This window comes from Stegostoma tigrinum, chromosome 23 (genome assembly GCF_030684315.1).
Source record: "Stegostoma tigrinum isolate sSteTig4 chromosome 23, sSteTig4.hap1, whole genome shotgun sequence".
NCBI lineage: Eukaryota > Metazoa > Chordata > Chondrichthyes > Orectolobiformes > Stegostomatidae > Stegostoma > Stegostoma tigrinum.
The window spans coordinates 50,436,189-50,456,710 of NC_081376.1; the positions used below are offsets into that span (position 1 = coordinate 50,436,189).

The 20,522-nt window shown below is 46.3% G+C and overlaps 1 protein-coding gene across 2 annotated transcripts in view; it reads left to right on the top strand.

Moving 5' to 3' along the window:
• Nucleotides 1-11,669: 11,669 nt before the first annotated feature.
• Nucleotides 11,670-20,522, top strand: part of cpped1 (calcineurin-like phosphoesterase domain containing 1) — a 185,075-nt gene continuing 176,222 nt past the window's right edge. The window contains exon 1 of one of the 2 annotated variants that reach the window (XM_048552671.2): nucleotides 11,670-12,160. In XM_048552671.2, coding sequence (XP_048408628.1) covers nucleotides 12,091-12,160 — 70 coding nt within the window. In that variant the 5' untranslated portion in view covers nucleotides 11,670-12,090. Of the gene's footprint in view, nucleotides 12,161-12,604; nucleotides 12,924-20,522 lie in introns of those variants that run through there. The other variant, XM_048552672.2, reaches the window with a different exon arrangement.

The window sequence follows — 20,522 nt, forward strand, 5'->3', positions numbered from 1 at the left end:
GCTATGATAGTTAACCAATGTTACTGCTGAAGAGCAGAGCAAAATGGGAATTTTTATAGTAATTCTGATATTCATTAAATTAAAACATCAAAAGAATGCACCATTCCAAAGAGATAGGTTTTTGTTATTGAGGAATGTTTTCTTATCAATATAATTGTGATAGATGTGAGGCCTAAGCTGCTTAAATGTCATATCCCTAGGCGCCTAACAAATACAGCAAAGTGTGACTCCCACAATTACCTTAATTTAGATGGTGCGCTAAACATGAAAAAAATTCCAGGGTTTCACAGATAAGGTGGCTGGTTATCTCAGTTGGTACAACATAAGACTTTTAATCTTAGGCTTGCGGGTTTGAGTCTCACAATGCATGTCATTGTTACAGAATCCCAACAGTGTGGAAACAGGCCCTTTGGCCCAACAAGCCCAAACCACCCCTCAGAGCATCCCACCCAAGCTCATTCCTCATAACCCACCTAATCTACACAGCCCTGAACACTGTGGCCAATTTAGCATGGCCAATCCACCTAGCCTGCGCATCTTTGGACTGTGGGAGGAAACCAGAGCACTAGGAGGAAACTCACATAGACATGGGGAGAATGTGCAAACTCCACACAGACAGTCACTTGAGTGTGGAATTGAACCAAAGTCCCTGGTACTATGAGGCAGCAGTGCTAACCACTGTTAAATGCTACTGCTTAGGAGATATGGTTGTGCAGTAGTAGCATTCCTACTTATGAGCCGGAATCCCTACAGTGTGGAAGCAGGCCATTCAGCCCATCAATCCACACTGACCCTCCAAAGAGCAACCTATCCTATTTCTGTAACCCTGCATTTCCCAAGGCCAATCCACCAAACCTGCACATCTTTGGATTATGGGAGGAAACCTATGCAGACAAAGATGATTTATAAACCTCATGCAGACAGTTGCCTGAGGCTGGAACGGAACCCAGGTCCCTGGTGCTGTAAGGCAGCATGCTAACCACTGAGTCACCATGAGGATTGGGCTCAAGATCCACTTGCCTCAGCAGTATGTCACAGCCTGTCCAAACATGTCAATTGAAATAACTACTTCACAGACAAGTAAAACAAAGTCAAGCTAGCAGGGGAGAAATTTGAAAAAGGGTAAAAAAAAGTTGTGAGAAAAGATTTAGGAAAAGGAAGGAAAGAAATTGAAGACCGTAGAAGCCTAAAAAAGCCTGGTGTCAAAGTCTGGAAGTGCTCAGTGTGGCAAGATGATTTAAGGGATGAGATGTTGCATAACAGACATACATGATTCTGGAGTTAGAGAAATGAAGTGTTTAGTACAACTTAAGGCTGAAGGAGGTTGCAAAGATTGTGTGAGGCAATGCCATGAGGAAAACAGACCTGAGATTTTAAACTTAATTTAGATTGGCAATGACCTTTGTTTTATATTCATGGAGGTAGAAAGGAGGATGAGAGCAAGAAAGCTTTTGGAGCCTTCAAGTCTGACAGTGATGAAGAGACTAATCAATGCTTTAACAAACCATTGACTAAGGTAGGTAATGTGGCAGATGTGAAAACCAGCAGCTGTACTGATGTATGTGTTGGAGTTGTACTTATCCAGACGTGTGGACCACATTTCACTACATTACTAAATTGTGTCTTGTAGACGGCAGCCAAATTTTGACAATCAGGTGATGGGTTACATCCAGATTTCCTAGCCTCTATTGCTCTTGTATCTGCAGCATTATATGGTAGGTCCAGTTCAGTTCTGACCATGGAGGTTTTCCCATCAGTAACATTGTCGGGGTTAGCACTGAGCAAGAAGCAATGAATGACTACGCTAGTAAATTTAGATGAGAAAATTTGAAAAGATACTCCTACAGCAGGAACACCGGCACAGAATGGCGTGGCTGAAACGCCTGTCTCTGTGCTATATATCCTCAGTGAAAGCCAGAAAACCTGGAGGGGTAGCAGGCGAGGGATGAGGATTGGCAAGACTAAACAGCTTTTGGAATTAATATGCTCCTTGTGATTTATGCTAAATGTTACTGGGAATGGATCACTAGTTTCCCTCAGCATTAGTGATAATGGGAACTGCAGATGCTGGAGAATCCAAGATAATAAAATGTGAGGCTGGATGAACATAGCAGGCCCAGCAGCATCTCAGGAGCACAAAAGCTGACATTTCGGGCCGAGACCCTTCACCAGAGAGGGGGATGGGGTGAGGGTTTTGGAATAAATAGGGAGAAGGGGGAGGTGGGCCGAATATGGAGAGAAAAGAAGACAGGTGGAGAGGAGAGTATAGATGGGGCGGTAGGGAGGGGATAGGTCAGTCCAGGGAAGATGGACAGGTCAAGGAAGTGGGATGAGGTTAGTAGGTAGGAGATGGAGGTGCGGCTTGGGGTGGGAGGAAGGGATGGGTGAGAGGAAGAACAGGTTAGGGAGGCAGAGACAGGTTGGACTGGTTTTGGGATGCAGTGGGTGGAGGGGAAGAGCTGGGCCGGTTGTGTGGTGCAGTGGGGGGAGGGGATGAACTGGGCTGGTTTTGGGATGCGGTGGGGGAAGGGGAGATTTTGAAGCTGGTGAAGTCCACATTGATGCCATTGGGCTGCAGGGTTCCCAAGTGGAATATGAGTTGCTGTTCCTGCAACCTTCGGGTGGCATCATTGTGGCACTGCAGGAGGCCCATGATGGACATGTCATCTAAAGAATGGGAGGGGGAGTGGAAATGGTTTGCGATTGGGAGGTGCAGTTGCTTATTGCGAACCGAGTGGAGGTGTTCTGCAAAGCAGTCCCCAAGCCTCCGCTTGGTTTCCCCAATGTAGAGGAGGCCACACCGGGTACAATGGATGCAGTATACCACATTGGCAGATGTGCAGGTGAACCTCTGCTTAATATGGAAAGTCATCTTGGGGCATGGGATAGGGGTGAGGGAGGAGGTGTGGGGGCAAGTGTAGCATTTCCTGCGGTTGCAGGGGAAGGTGCCGGGTGTGGTGGCTTTGGAGGGCAGTGTGGAGCGAACAAGGGAATCACGGAGAGAGTGGTCTCTCCGGAAAGCAGAGAAGGGTGGGGATGGAAAAATGTTTTGGGTGATGGGGTCGGATTGTAGATGGCGGAAGTGTCAGAGGATGATGCGTTGTATCCGGAGGTTGGTGGGGTGGTGTGTGAGAACGAGGGGGATCCTCTTTGGGCGGTTGTGGCGGGGGCAGGGTGTGAGGGATGTGTTGCAGGAAATGCGGTCAAGGGCATTCTCGACCACTGTGGGGGGAAAGTTGCGGTCCTTGAAGAACGTGGACATCTGGGATGTGCGGGAGTGGAATGCCTCATCGTGGGAGCAGATGCGGCGGAGGTGGAGGAATTGGGAATAGGGGATGGAATTTTTGCAGGAGCTACCTAGAATACACCTCCTCCCACCCACCCTCCTGCAAAAATTCCATCCCCTATTCCCAATTCCTCTGCCTCCGCCGCATCTGCTCCCACGATGAGGCAGTCCACTCCCGCACATCCCAGATGTCCAAGTTCTTCAAGGACCGCAACATTCCCCCCACAGTGGTCGAGAATGCCCTTGACCGCGTCTCCCGCATTTCCCGCAACACATCCCTCACACCCCGCCCCCGACACAACCGCCCAAAGAGGATCCCCCTCATTCTCACACACCACCCCACCAACCTCCGGATACAACGCATCATTCTCGACACTTCTGCCATCTATAATCCGACCCCATCACCCAAGACATTTTTCCATCCCCACCCTTGTCTGCTTTCCGGAGAGACCACTCTCTCCGTGATTCCCTTGTTCGCTCCACACTGCCCTCCAACGCCACCACACCCGGCACCTTCCCCTGCAACCGCAGGAAATGCTACACTTGCCCCCACACCTGCTCCCTCACCCCTATCCCAGGCCCCAAGATGACTTTCCATATTAAGCAGAGGTTCACCTGCACATCTGCCAATGTGGTATACTGCATCCATCGTACCCGGTGTGGCCTCCTCTACATTGGGGAAACCAAGCGGAGGCTTGGGGACCGCTTTGCAGAACACCTCCGCTCGGTTCGCAATAAACAACTGCACCTCCCAGTCGCAAACCATTTCCACTCCTCCTCCCATTCTTTAGATGACATGTCCATCATGGGCCTCCTGCGGTGCCACAATGATGCCACCCGAAGGTTGCAGGAACAGCAACTCATATTCCGCTTGGGAACCCTGCAGCCTAATGGTATCAATGTGGACTTCACCAGCTTCAAAATCTCCCCTTCCCCCACCTCATCCCAAAACCAGCCCAGTTCGTCCCCTCCCCCCACTGCACCACACAACCAGCCCAGCTCTTCTCCTCCACCCATTGCATCCCAAAACCAGTCCAACCTGTCTCTGCCTCCCTAACCTGTTCTTCCTCTCACCCATCCCTTCCTCCCACCTCAATCTCCTACCTACTAACCTCATCCCACCTCCTTGACCTGTCCGTCTTCCCTGGACTGACCTATCCCCTCCCTACCTCCCCACCTATACTCTCCTCTCCACCTGTCTTCTTTTCTCTCCATCTTCGGCCCGCCTCTCCCTCTCTCCCTATTTATTCCAGAACCCTCACCCCATCCCCCTGTCTGATGAAGGGTCTAGGCCCGAAATGTCAGCTTTTGTGCTCCTGAGATGCTGCTGGTCCTGCTGTGTTCATCCAGCCTCACATTTTATTCCCTCTTTGATCCCTTTTGAACTACTTACTGGAGTATTTTGACAGTCAAAGAAAAATAATTAATTGCTCAAAGTGCCGTTAGGAAACCATTTGAGAGTGACACCTTCTCAAGAAAACTTGTTTTACAAATTACATGATATCCCTCAAAGAACAGTCCACAAATATTTTCATCATTGATCATTTTCTGTGCATACCTAATTCAAGGCCAAGGTTTCCAGAAATGGACCTTTTATCATCCAAGACAGTCCCTTTCACTTTAACTGACAATTCCTGTGTTTCAAAGAAAACTGAGATATTGACATCAACGGTGCCTTGGAAAAAAGTCTTGAATTAACAAAAAGCAGCAATTTTCCTCATTTGCCATAGGTGGCAGTGGAATAATTGACACAGTTCTGTGAATTAAGTTAAAACATCTTCAATCAGCTAGCACTTGTACTGTCATGCCAAGGTCCAGTTTCCCTCAACCTTTAGTCTGGTCAGACAGTATATATATACTTCCAAAGAGTCATAATTTGACTTTGCTCTTTATCAGCAATCAGTAATTAGGGGTGGCACGGTGGCTCAGTGGTTAACAGAGCTGCCTCACAGTGCCAGGGAACCAGGTTCAATTCCACCCTTGGCAACTATCTGTGTGGAGTTTACACGTTCTCCCCATGACTGCATGGGTTTCCACTGGGTGCTCCGGTTCCCTCCCACAGTCCAAAAATGTGCAAGCTAGGTGGATTGGCATGCAAAACTGCCCGTAGCATTGAGGGATGTGTATTAGGTAGGTTATAGAGGGAAGGGTTTGGGTGGGATGCTTTCAAGGTCGGTGTGGACTTGTTGGGCTGAAGGGCCTGTTTCCACACAGCAGGGATTCAATGACATAACTGCTGGCTATTTCATCAAATTTCCTAATTCTCCTAAAATAACTAATATCAGATGATATCCATTTCACCTAAAATGGCATTTCAACAGGCCTTTTGAGGCACAGTGGAAAAGTCCCCCCGCCCTGCTCAACCAGGAAACCCAAGTTCAAGTTCCACCTGCTGCAGAAGTGTATAAAAACATTTCTGAACAGAACAAAAAGAAATTGTGGTTGAAGGAGAGTTTATGACCCTAACTTCAATTGCAACAGTAAATCTCATGACTGAAATACTTGTCTGAATAGAAAAACTGTTATAGATGAGGAAAGCCATTCAGGTCATCATAGTTAATAGGAACTGCAGATGCTGGAGAATCTGAGATAACAAGGTGTAGAGCTGGATGAACACAACAGGCCGAGCTGCATCAGAGGAGCAGGAAGGCTGACGTTTCAGGCCTAGACCCTTCTTCAGAAATGGGGGGGGGAACAGCGGAAGGGGGTTCTGAGATAAATAGGGAGTGTGGCGGAGGCAGATAGAAGATGGATAGAGGAGAAGATAGGTGGAGAGCAGACAGACAAATCAAAGAGGCAGGGATGGAGTCAGTAAAGGTGAGTATAGGTGGGGAGTTAGTGAGGAGTAGGTCAGTCCAAGGAGGATGGACAGGTCAAGGGGGCATGATGAGGTTACTAGGTTGAGGACGGTGGTGGGGGGGTGGGGTGGTGAGGAAGGGCAGGTGAGGGAACCAGGGACGAGCTGGGCTAGATTTGGAATGCGGTAGGGGGAGGGAATATTTTGAAGCTTGTGAAGTCCACATTGATACCATTGGGCTGCAGGGGTTCCAAGTGGAATGAGAGTTGCTGTTCCTGCAACCTTCGGGTGGCATTGTATGAGGCCCAGGATGACACGTCATCCGAGAAATGAGAGGGGGAGTTGAAATGGTTCACGACTGGGAGGTGCAGTTGTTTAGTATGAACCGAGTGTAGGTGTTCTGCAAAGTGGTCCCCAAGCCTCCGCTTGATTTCCCCAATGTAGAGGAGGCCACAATGGGAACAGTGGATGCAGTATATAACATTAGCACATGTGCAGGTGAACATCTGCTTGATGCGGAAAGTCTTCTTGGGGCCTGGGATGCGGGTGAGGTGTAGCACTTCTTGCGATTGCAGGGAAAAGTGCTGGGTGTGGCGGGGCTGGAGGAGAGTGTGGAACGGACAAGACAGTCATGGAGGGAGAGGTCCCTCCAGAAAGCAGACAGGGGTGGGGAGGGAAAAATGTCTTTGGTGCTGGGGTTGGATTGCAGATGGCAGAAGTGTCAGAGGATGATGCTTTGGATCCAGAGGTTGGTTGGGAGGTACGTGAGGACGAGGGGGATTCTGTTTTGGTTGTTATTGCAGGGAGAAAGTGTGAGGGATGAGTTGCAGGAAATGCGGGAGACATGGTTGAGGGCATTCTTGACCACTGACGGCAGGGGGGACGTTGCAGTCCTTGAAAACACGAGGACATCTGAGATGTATACAAGTGGAGTGCCTCATCCTGGGAGCAGATGCGGCAGAGGCGAAGGAATTGGGAATGGGGATGGCATTTCTGCAGCAAGGTGGGTGGGAGGAGGTGTATTCTACATAGCTGTGGGAGTCGGTGGGCTTGAAGTGGATATCGGTTTCTAGATGGTTGCCAGAGATGGAAACAGAGAGGTCCAGGAAGGAGAGAGAGGTATTAGAGATGGTCTGGGTGAACTTAAGGTTGGATGGAAGGCGTTGGTGAAGTGGATGAACTGTTCGACCTCCTCGTGGGATCATGAGGTGGCAACGATACAGTCATCAAAGTAACGGAGGAAGAGGTGGGATTTAGGGCCGCTGTAGCTACGCAAAAGGGATTGTTCCATGTAAGCTACAAAGAGGCAGGCACAGCTTGGGCCCATGCACGTACCCATGGCCACTCTCTTCGGCTGAAGGAATTGACAGCGAAGCTTTTTGAGGGTGAGAATGAGTTCGGTTAATCGGATGAGGGTGTCAGTGGAAGAGGATGGTGGGGCCTGCGGGACAGAAAGAAGCAGACAGCCTTTAGGCCATCTGTATGGGGAATGCAGGTATATGGGGACTGGATGTCCCTACTAGAGATGAGGCATTGGGGACCGGGGAATTAGAAGTTCCGGAGGAGGTGGAGCGTGTGGATGGTGTCATCAACATAGGTAGGGAATTCCCGGACCAAGGGGCAGAAAACAGAGTCAAGATAGGTGGAGATAAGTTCGGTGGGGCAGGCGGAGCCAATGGGTTGACCAGGGCAGGCGGGCTTGTGGATTTTGGGAAGGAGATAGAAGCGGGCAGTGCAGGACTGGGGAACAATGAGGTTGGAGGCTGTGGGTGGGAGGTCACCTGAGGTGATGAGGTTGTGGATGGTTTTGGAGATGATGGTTTGGTAGTCTGGGGTGGGGTCATGATCAAGGGGGTGGTAGGAGGTGGTGTCTGAGAGTTGGCGCCTGGCCTCAGCGATGTAGAGGTCAGTGCGCTATACAACTGTGCCTCCCGTGTCTGCAGGTGTTATGGTGAGGTTGGGATTGGAGCAGAGGGCTGCATGTTCTGCGGGGGAAAGGTTGGAGTGGGTGAGAGGGGTGAAGAGATTGAGGCAATTGATGTCTCGAGGCAGTTGGAGCTGAAGAGGTCAAGGGAGGGTAGGAGGCCTTGGGGTGGTGTCCAGGAGGAGAGGGTGTGTTGGAAGCGGGAGACGGAGTCAGTAGAGGGAGGATTTGGCTCACAGTTAAAGAAGTAATTGCAGAGGCGGGGGAAAAACTGTTCAACGGCCAAGTGTATTTGTTGATGTGTGGGTGGAGGGGGGCAAAGGGGAGCCCTTTACTGAGGACTGACCGTTCGTTTTCAGTAAGGAGGAGGTCTGGGGGGACGGTGAAGACTCAGCAGGGCTGGGTGCTACAGTGTCCTCTGGAGATGCTGGCTGTGGAGGTGATGTGCGGAGCAACATCGGCGGTGGTGGGCCATGCGGCATTGGCTGTGGGTGAAGTTGCATCAGCTTCAGTGGTGGGCAGAGATGTGTTGGCATCGATAGTGGGTGGAGCAGCGTCGGCGGAGTGAGGTAGGTGGCGGCAGCAGCAGTGATGGTAGGTACGTCCTCAGTGTCTGTGGTGTTGGCCTCGGAGATGGAGGCAGTGGCATCAGCAGTGGTGTCGATGGCGTTCACATGGGCCCAAGCTATGCCTGCAATAACAACCAAAACAGAATTCCCCTCGTCCTCACGTACCGCCCCACCAACCCCCGGATCTAATGCATCATCCTCCGACACTTCTGCCATCTGCAATCCCACCCCACCACCAAAGACATTTTTCCCTCCCCACCCTTACCTGCTTTCCAGAGGGACCACTCTCTCTGTGACTCCACTGTCCACTCCACACTCCCCTCCAGGCCCAACACTCTCGGCACTTTTCCCTGCAACTGCAGGAAGTGCCACACCTGCCCCTATGCCTCACACCTCACCTGCATCCCAGGCCCCAAGAAGACTTTCCACATCAAGAAGATGTTCACCTGCACATCTGCTAATATCATATACTGCATCCACTGTTCCCATTGTGGCCTCCTCTACATTGGGGAAACCAAACGGAGGCTTGGGGACCGCTTTGCAGAACACCTATGCTCTGTTCGCACTAAACAACTGCACCTCCTAGTTCAGTATCATTTCAACTCCCCCTCCCATTCCTCAGATGACGTCCATCCTGGGCCTCCTGCAGTGCCACAATGATGCCACCTGAAGGTTGCAGGAACAGCAACTCATATTCCGCTTGGGAATCCTGCAACCAAATGGTATCAATGTGGACTTCACAATCTTCAAAATCTCCCCTCCCCCTACCACATTCCAACATCAGCTCTACTCATCCCTGTCTCCCTAACCTGTCCTAACTCCCTCCTCCCACCTCAAGTCCCACCCCCATCTCCTACCTGCTAACCGCATCCGTCCCCTTTGACCTATCCGTCCTCCCTGGACTGACCTATCTCCTCACCTACACACCTTTACTGGCTCCATCCCCGCCTCTTTAACCTGTATGTCTCCTCTCCACTGATCTTCTCCTCTATCTTCTATCCACCTCCCCCTCTATCCCTATTTATTTCAGAACCCACTTCCGCATTTCTGAAGGGTCTAGGCCCAAAACATCAGCATTCCAGCTCCTCTGATGCTGGTTGGCCTGCTGTGTTCATCCAGCTCTACACCTTGTTATCTCAGTTCATCATAGTTATTGTTTGAGTTACCTGAAGTACCTTTCCAATTGCTTCCAATGTCGTTTCTAGGATTTTGTCATCACATAGGGACAGCACAGTGGCTCAGTGTATGAGCTGCTGCCTTACAGCACCAGGGAGTCTAGATTCAATTCCACCCTGAGGCAACTGTCTGTGTGGAGCTTGCACATTCTCCCCATATGCGTGAGTTTCCTCCTGCAGTCTAGGTGGATTGGCTGAGCTAAAATGCTTGTAGTGTTTGGGGATGTGTAGATTAGGTGGGTTGTGGGGGGGGAAAATATGGACTTGTTGGGCTGAAGGGCCTGTTTTCATACTGTAGGGGTTCTATTAAATATATACTTTATCAGGAGTTGAACTTGACACATTAATTATCTTTTGAGCAACAATAAATTCCTGATACCAGTATGAAAGTTAGATTTTGCAAGTAGCTAGAATGAGCATATGTTCAATCAGTATAATTTCCACATTTTACATTAAAGTATCATTGTGGGTTTATTTTTTTCTCTACCATTAATGAAATTGCAGTGTAAATAATTCAATAACCCTATATTAATAGTTAAATCTTAACTTCAAAAGATTTCTCAAAGAGCTTAACAGTTATAATCAGTGAAAATGTTCCAAGTCCCCGAATGTGAGTTTAGCAAAAACTTTGGTCTTTGAGGAGAATCAGAAAGGATATATTGTACATCACAAGAGATTTTGGGAGGGAATTATCGAAGCTTGAACCCAGGTGACTAGAGACTACAAGTAGTAGGAGAAAATGCATAAGAGGCCAAAGTCAAAGAATTGGAGAGTTCAACCAAGTGGTAGGAGATGCTTGAAATAGGGATGACCAAGATCTTGTAAGGTGTTCTTTTAATGAAAGAGGATAATTTAAAGTCTGTGTGTATTGGAGTTCATCAGCAGCAGAGACAATGTAGTTCAGTGAGAACAGCGCAGATGGGTAAGTGAGACTTAATGCTGGTCAGATTTAGGCAATAGATGTTTGGAGGCTCATGTTTGTAGTAAAGGAGGTTGGAAGTATCTTTTCAGAGAAATATTGAAATATTACAGAAGACAACAAAGAGATAGATCAACTTCCAGACACTGCTGTTTCCAGCTGAAAAATCCTGATTCTCCAGCCTTTTCACAAAATGCAAACTCCCATACTGGGAAGCAGCCTGTCATTTCTTTACCACATGGCCTCCAACTGTTCTTTCTTATATTTCATAGTGACTAGACCTGCATACATTATTCAACAAATGTCATAACTACAGCACTGTAATAATTCATTACATTCTCTGACATGTTCCAGTGTTTGGTTATATAGGTATATCATTGTACATCCGATTGGCTTTGTTGCTTTCTGCAATACATTGGTTGGCTATATTTAAACTTGAAACTTTCCTTAAGCTTTATGGTAGACTATTCCAACAGCATTCATGAGCTACAAATATCAACTATATTTCCATCCCAAGTGTGGCACTTTACAGTTATTTTCCATTAATTTGTTCTCACAGAGCCCTTCCACATTTTGCACAACCCATTCCATAATTTCTGAACTACCTCCTCCAATTCCATTCTATTTACACGAAGGTGGAAACAGGTAAAAGGCCATTCAGCCCTTCAAAGTCTATTCAGTCATCCCTGTGAAATGGCTGAGCAAGTCCCACAGTTCAGGGTGATTATGGCTGGGTGGCAAACTTGCCAGTGACGCCAACATTCCATGAAATTATATGTTCTTTTAAAAACTCCCAACAGCATAACTTTTATATTTCTCTCTCCTTGAAGTACTAAGGGCTAGCTGCCCTTAAGTTTCTGAATCAAGGTGATAAGTAGCAGTAACAATAATGCCTGAGATAAACCACTCATTCTGACGTAATGCACTCACAACAACCGGCTGTTTCCTGTACCTAACTAGATTTTAAAAAATATATATATAAAGACTGAACCATAAATAGTTCTGATCTGTCTGCAGCTTCGCTCAGTGTATCAACACATTAATAGAAAGTGGCGCATCCGATGTGTTTCATGAAGTTCAAATGAAGAGTTTCCCAAAAGTACTGAACGTTTTCATTGACGAGGCTGGGGAGGAAGTGGAGGAGATGATATTAATACCAGGATCACCAAGTCAGAACAATATACCAATCCACTTTGAAAATCATCATATATCTACCATTTAAAAGAAAGGCCACTAAGACAGGAGAGGCTGCCTGCTGGGCCTCCCCGTCTTGTTGAAGGCGAAAGCAGAGCAGCGCCCGCAGCCATTACCCCGTGGAGGCAGAAACCGGGCGCCACCCTCTCCCCCCCCCTCCCACTCAGTTGGACCGTGTTCGGGAGCACAGTCCGTCAATTCCGAACCGGATCAGATAAAGCGACCCATGGCGGCGAGAGCGAAGGAGGCCATTTTCCACAGAGCCCAATGCAGGCGCTTCAAGGGCTTCACCAAAGGTGAGAGAGAGAGAGAGAGAAAGAGCGCGCGCCTTGAACTGGGGGTTCCTCTCGGGTTCGCGCCTTGGAGCGGGAGGGGGCTGTTCACCGGTACGCGCGTTGGGGCGGGGGTTCCTCGCGGGTACGCGCCTTGGAGCGGGATGGCGGGGTTCCTCGTCGGTGCGCGCCTTGGAGCCGCAGCGGGAGGGGCTGGCTCGGCTCTTCGCGGGTGCGCGCATCGGTTCTGGGGTGGGGGTGTTCCCCTCGCGGGTACGCGCCTTGGAGCGGGATGGCGGGGTTCCTCGTCGGTGCGCGCCTTGGAGCCGCAGCGGGAGGGGCTGGCTCGGCTCTTCGCGGGTGCGCGCATCGGTTCTGGGGTGGGGGTGTTCCCCTCGCGGGTGCGCGCCTTGTAGGGTGGCAGGGATTGTTTTCGCGGGTGTGCGCCTGGTTTGTGGTTGTGATGGGTTGGAGAGAGACTCGCGCTTGTGCGCGTTCGTTTTCCCGCGTGCTCGGTGTTGTCCGTTGGCTTGTGGGGTAACGTTCCTTCAGAGAGCGGGTCCTGAGGAGACGGAACCACTTCGAGGATGGCATTATCACGCTCTGTGTGGGGTTTCTGTCGTTCAGACCTTACACAGAAAGGACAATGACTTATGTGTGAGGGAGGACAGCCGCTGCATTAAAATGTCGGCAAGTTGTCGCCGAGCAGAAAGTTGTCCCTGAGTGAGGGCCTGGAGGCAGCTGTTAGCGTCCATCAGCCGTGAATTAGTGCAGCAGAATTAACATGGTAGGATTGACGGATTAGGGTTCACCGTGTACTGTACATGCTTGTTTTTGTAGAGTTATGGAGTATGGAAACAGACCCTTCAATCTAACCAGTCAATGACGAACATATTCACAAACTAGTCCCATTCGTCTGAATTTGGCCCATATCCCTCTTAAACCTTTCCTATTCATGTACCTGCCCAAATGTCTTAAATATTATACTGTGCCTGTATCCACCACTTCCTCTGGCATTTCATTCCATTAAATGCACAACTGTCTGTGTGAAAAGTTGCCCCTTGGGTCCATTGTAAATCTCAACCTTAAACGTTTGCCCCCTAATTTTGAACTCCCCTATCCTCACGATTTTATAAACTGCTATAAAGTCACTCCTCAACCTCCTGTGGTCCAGTCAAAAACATGCCAGTCCTATCCAGCCTGTCCTTATAATTCAAACACTCAAGTCTCGGCAATGTCCTGGTAAATTATTTCTGAACCCTCTCCAATTTAATAATATCTTTCCTAAAGTAAGACTACCAGAACTGCTCACAGTAATCCAAAAGTGGCCTCACCAATGGCTTGTACAACCTCAACATGATGCCTCAACTCCTGTATTCGTATGTTCTGAGCAATGAAGGCAAGCATACTCAATGGCTTCTTAACCACCCCATGGCACAACTTTCAAACAGCTGTGAATGTAAACCCGTATGTTTCTGTTTGTCAGCAATGCCTAGGCCCTACCATTAACAATATAAGTCCTGCCCTTAGGAGATAGCAAGAACGGCCGATGTTGGAGTTGGAGGAACACAGCATCAGAAGAGCAGGAAAGTCAACGCTTTGGGCTCTCATGAAGAGTGCAAACCCAAAATGTCGACCTTCCTGCTCCTGTGATGCTGCCTGACCTGCTGTGTTCCTCTAGCTCCATGCTGTATTGATTTAAGCCCTGTCCCTGTTCACTTTACCAAAATGCAATACCTCGCATTTATCCAAATTAAACCCCATTGCCACTTCTCAGCCCATTGATCCAATTGATCAAGATCCCTTTTTAATCTGAGATAACCTTCCTCACTGTCAACTATACCACCAATTTTGGTGTCATCTGCAAACTTAGTAACCATTCCTCCTAAAATCACATTCAAATTATTTATATAAATGTGGAACACTGTTTGCAGGCCTCGAGGTCGAAAAACAACTCTCCTTCATCCTGTCAAGCAAATTTTGTATCCAGTTGTCAAGCTCTCTCCGAATCCTACGTGATCTAACTTTACTAATCAGTTTACCATGCAGAACCTTGTCAAAGGCTTTTCTAAAATCCATGTAGACATTGTCTACTGCTGTGTCTTCATCAGTCTTTGGCTACGTCCTCAAAATAATCAAGTTTTTAAGACATGGTTTCCCATGCACAAAGCCATGCTGATTATCCCTGACTGACCTTTGCCTCTTCAAATGCATGTAAATCCTATCTCTCAAAATCCCCTCCAACAACTTACCCATCACTGATGTCAGACAAGCGGTGTATAGTTCCCAGGCTTCTCAAATGAAGGCGCAACATCCACCACCCTCCAGTCTTCCAGCACCTCAACCCTGGAATATCTCTGCCAGGGGCCCCACAGTTTCTTCCCTAACTTCCCACGACGTCCTGGCATCCACTTGATCAGGTCCCAGAGATTTATCTACTTTTGGTGTTTTTTTTAAGATCTCCACCACTTCCTCTTCTTTAATATGGATTGTTTTCAAGACATCACCATTTATTTCCCTGGTTTCCAGGTCTTTCTGTCCCTGTCCGTCACCTATATCTGCCAAAGCTGTTTCATCTCCCCTTTCGCCCTCTTAAGAGTACCCTTACACTCCTGAAGAGATTCACATGATCTCAGTTGTCTACACCTAACATATCCATCCTTTTTATTTTTGACCAGAGCCTCAATATCTTTATTTATCTGTACAACTCTGTGACTCTATCTATCTCCCTATTCTCACGACTTCTTAGGATTTCCATCACCCTCTCCCTACTAGTTTAAAAGGCTCTTGAATAGAACTAGAAAATCTCCCTGCCAGGATATCAGCATCCACTGGTTCAGGTGAAACCAGTCCCATTTGAACAAGTCTCTTCTGCCCCAGAGGAAATCCCAATGATCCAAAAATCTGAACCCCTGCCCCTAGACCAGCTGCATAGCCACTGATTTATCTGCCCCATCTTAATACTGCTACTCCTACTAATACATCAACCAGGTGTAAAACCGAGATTACTACCTCTTGAGGTTCTGCTTTTTAACTGGAGGGTTGATCATGATTTTTGATCATCTGATACATTAAACTTTTCTCCCCCTTTTATAATTTACCATTAAAGGTTGGGTTCCCTTTTGGTTCAACATTTTCTTTGGTGATTTCTCCACCTGAACCCCTCTCCTCATCTGTGGTGACCCTTGGGTTAAATCACCATCAGTCATCTTTTTCTAATGAGAGACCCTGTGGTCTAGGAAGAGTCTAGCATTCTGATCTAAAATGGGGTCAGTTAGCTCAGTTGGCTGGACGACTGGTTTACACTGCTGAGTTAACACCAACTCTGGGTTCAATTCATGCAGTTGCCTAGATTATGTGCACCCCTCCCCTTGCTGAGGCATGGTGACTTTCAGGTTAAATCAGTCCTCTCTCTCTTCCCCTCCCTATATATAGAAAGTCAATGCAGTTAACATGGACCAAATTGCCTTCTCCTCTGCTTTAATCTTTTGAGCTGCTGGTTGCAATCCAGTAACAATATGGGCCATATGCCCTGGGGAAAGTCCTGCAAAATGAATGGTACTTTTTACGTATAATAAAGGAATGAGACTTCTTTCCCATCCGGTCTCTTTTTTTTGTCTTTGTCATTTCAGTCTTTTAATTTCAAATTGTCATTTGATAGTACATAAGTTGTCTGGCTGAAAAAATATGCATTTTGTCATTTTTTTTCTAGTACTCTTAAGGGGATTTCACAAAAATACTAATTGCAGGCGATGGGAGAGATACTAAATTAATATTTTGTCAGTTTTTACTGTGGAGAAAGAAATGGAGGCTAGAGAATGCAGAGAAATAAATTCTGATATTTTGAAAACGGTTCACGTTGCAGAAGAGGCAGTTATGGGAGGTCTTGGAGAATATAAAGGTGGGTAAATCTCTGGGACCTGATCTAATGTCACCCAGAACATTGGGAAGTAAGGGATGAAATTGTGATATCCCTTAAGAAATATATGCATTGCCTGTAACTGTAGGAGAGGTGCCTGATGGCTGGAAGATGGCAAATGTTGTGCCTGTGTTTAAGAATGGTTGTAAGGAGAAACCAGGGAACTCTTAACCTGTGAGTCTGTCTTCGGTTGTGGGTAAATTGTTGGATGTGATTTTAGAAGATAGGATTTATGGACATTTAGAGAGGCAGAAATTGATTAGGGATAGTCAGCATAGTTTTGTGCAAGGAAAATCGTGTCTCTCAAACTTGATTGTGCTGATGAGGAAGTTACCAAAAAGGTTGAGGGCACAGCAGTAGACATTTTTTTTGGACTTTAGAAAAGCGTTTTACGAGGTTCCGTGTGGTAGACTAATTGGTCACATGGGATTCAGGGTGAGCTTGCCAATTGGATACAGAATTGACTGAACAGCAGGAGACAAATTGCTAGTTGAGGGTTGCTTTTTTGACAGGGGGCTTGTCACCAGCGCTGTTCCATAGGGATCAGTTTTGGGTCCTCCTTTGTTTCCCATTTCTATTAAAGACTTTGGAATGGTATATTAAAGGTGTGGTTAGGAAGTTTCCAGATGATACCAAAAATTAGTGGCATGTTAGACAGTAAAGATGGTTTTCTAAGATTATAAAGGAATTCAAATAGGTCAATGGGTTGAAAGATGGCGGAGGACTTCAACTTGTATAAATGTGAGGTATTATATTTTGGTATAACAAACAAGGATAAGATTTATCCAATTAATAGTAGGGCCTTAGGTAATGTTGTTGAACAGAGGGACCTAGGGATACAGTTATATAATTCTTTGAACTTTGTGTCACATATAGACAAGGTGGTTAAGAAGGCTTTAGCAAGCTTAGATAACAAGATGTAGAGCTGGATGAACACAACACGGCAAGCAGCGTCAGAGGAGTAGGAAAGTTGACGTTTCAGGTTGAGACACTTGTTCAGAAAAATCCTCAGCAAAAAATATTTTAGCAAGCTTGCCTTCGTTGCTCACACCTCCTGAGTATAGTGTCGTACAGGACATTGGTGAGGCCTCCTCTGGAATGTCCAGTTCAGGTCCCCTGTTATAGGAAGGAAATTATTAAGCTGGAGAGGGTTCAGAAGAGATTTACTAGGACGTTGCAGCATATGGAAAGTTCAAGTTATAAAGATAGGCAGAATAAGCTGGAATTTTTTTTATTGGAGCATAAGATGTTGGGAAGCAACATTATAGAATTTATAAAATAAGGAGGGGTATAATCTGAGTTAGTGGTAGTTGTCTTTTCCCTACAATGGGGGAATTTCAGGATGAAGTGGCTCAATTTTAAGGTAGGAGGAGAGAGATGTTTAAAAAAAACGACATAAGGGCAATTTTTTTACACAGAGGGTATTTCGAATGTGGAATCAACTTCGTGAGGAAGTGGTGGACACGGTTACAATTACAACGTTTAAAAGACATTTGGATAAGTCCATGAGTTGGAAAGGTTTGGAACGATAAGGGCCAGCATGGACTGGTTGGACTGAAGAGTCTGTTTCCAAGCTCTGGATCAAGATGCTGAGTCTGAATTTCCTATGGGATTTACTGGTAGAAAACTCATTTATGGCTTCCAGACCTGGTCTCGTTTGCAGCTCTCTGATGAAGGGTCTAGGCCCGAAACGTCAGCTTTTGTGCTCCTGAGATGCTGCTTGGCCTGCTGTGTTCATCCAGCCTCACATTTTATTATCTTGCAGATACATACATCTCTGTTTGCATTTTTTAATTCATCTTTTGACCTTCATGAGGTCACCTCTAACTTTTTTTCAAGAGAAAAGAACCCTGGACTCTTCATTCTTTCCTAATTAATGTAATATGTCAGCCAAATAGCTTAGTAAAACCCAAATATTGTGCCAATACAAAATGGTGTCGCCAAATTGATACACCCAGGTCTGAAAAATTTTACTGAACACTTATCATCAAACAGACTTTCTGCTTTTGCATTTACTTTAATCTTTACTTTCTAAATCAGAGTTTCACAGTTTATTGCATGATTTTATCATTTGAGTTCAGGATGTTTGGGTGTCCATTTGTTGTTTGTTTTCTGACTGTCATGCTATCCAGAGTAAGAGCTCCATCTCAAACAACTCACTATAATATGAGAATCATCATTGGAGGCAGTAAATGTGAAGCCCAGTCAAAGAACTAAGGGTCATGCTTCATTTTACTCATATGTTTGCTTATAATTGTACCTTATGTGAATTCATAATTTTGTGTTCCATACCTTTACAATTATAAAACATCAAAGATCACAGCCTCATCAATTACATGACATAGGAGAAAAGGATTGCTGAAGCTTTGGGTGGATATCAATTCCTGTAAGAATTGTGTGAACTCTTAGCAAACTCTGATCTTGTTTAAAAATATATTACTTTTTTATGTAGCCTGGAAATCAAAATTGAAGATTCTTTTAAATTGAACAGTGATTGAGTCGGAACAGTCCCTTGTTCCTCCCAGTGCTCCCACACTATGTTTACCTACAATAAGTTCTGTGTATTGGTTATTGTTTACTATGTAAGGAGTTGAGCATAACATTAGAGATGTTATGCTTCACAGAGCATTGGTGAACCCATATCCAGAGGATTGTGTCCACAGTATTGTTCACCTGTTTAAGGAATAATGCAGATGAAGCAGGACAGTGTAGGTCTTTAAGACTAATATCTGGAATAAGGGGCTTGTTTTGTGAGAAATGTTTGGATAGCCTCACCTGTCCATCTTTGCAATTTAGAAGAGTAAATGGTAACTTGATTGAAACAACAGATCCCAAGGGATCTGGTCAGGATGAAGGTGGAAAGGATCTTTCTTTTTGAGGGAGCATCTACAAACAAAGAATCTCATTTTTTTTAGAAAACGGTTGCTCATTAAAGACACATTTCGATGGGAGGTTGCACCGATGTTGCCTAGAATGGTAACAAAATGTGTGCAGATTTTTTGATAAGCAAATAACTTATCACTCATGGCAGTTGTTCCATTATTAAGCTGGTTGAATAAGCAGGAATTGAAGTGTTTGTAGATGAATTGGAACATTGAAACATAGAGCAGAAGTAGATGATCTGGCCCTTGAAGCCTGTTCTGCTTTCTAATGTGATCGTGGCTGATCTTCTGTCTTAGTGCCGTTATCCCACTTTCTCCCCATAGCCCTTCGTGCCTTTAAAATAAAAAGCAGCGTTTTAAAATATATCCAATGATTTGGCCTCCATAGCCTTGTGTGGTAAATAATTCCACAGGTTCATTACCCTTTGAGTGGAGAAACTTTTGCTCATCTCAGAGCTCTGGATGGTCTACCCTGAGTCTTGAGACTGCATCCTCTGGTTGATGATGGATGAAACTTGGTTAGCAATAAAAAGTTGATTGGCCTATGGACTAGTGAAATAGTTACAGATGACAAAGGCCTTTACCTGCCAACAACCATGTGATTGATTTTTGGGTGACTGAACAGCTTGGGGCTGGGAACAAGATACAGAGAAGTGAGGTGATCACGTCTCTTCCAGCTGAGGAACTATCTTTCTGTCGTTGCAGTGAAAACCCATTTTAAACCTGAAGAAAACAAGCTTATCTTGCCTTCATGAGTTGCAATAAGTTGTAACTTTTTTTAAATTGATAAGCATGAATCCATTCGGAAGTGAGCCAGCCACCCTGTGTCACTTGCAAACTGGTGGAAACATTCAGAAAAGGGAAGGCTAAGAAGAAAACCGATCAGCACGAACCAACACACTAGATCTTGTCAAGACTACTGAACTGCTTTCCCAGTTTTTCCCTCTGTCCATTTTATTTCCCAGTTTTTATAAGGGGATGTTTGAAAGAGAATTAGACTTTTAATTTGTAGTGTTATATACTGACAGTTTGCAACTGTTTACCTATAGCTAGAGTCTGATTCCGTGTAACAAATAGTAATTCTTAAGTACAGAAACTGGTTTGTGCATTTGACCGATCAAACCCGCAGACAAAGGTGGCGCAGTGGTAGTATGGCGCATTGACCTCTACATCGCCGAGGCCAAACGCCAACTCTCTGACACCACCTCCTACTGCTCCCTTGATCATGACCCCACCCCCGAGCACCAAACCATCATCTCCAACACCATTCATGACCTCATCACCTCAGGGGACCTCCCACCCACAGCCTCCAACCTTATTATTCCCCAACCCCACACGGCCCGTTTCTATCTCCTTCCCAAAATCCACAAACCCGACTGCCCTGGTCGACCCATTGTCTCAGCCTTTTCCTGCCCCACTGAACTCATCTCCACCTATCTGGACTCCATTTTCTCCCCTTTGGTCCAGAAACTCCCTACCTACGTCCGTGACACTACCCACGCCCTCCACCTCCTCCAGAACTTCCAATTCCCTGGCCCCTAACACCTCATTTTCACCATGGACATCCAGTCCCTTATACACCTGT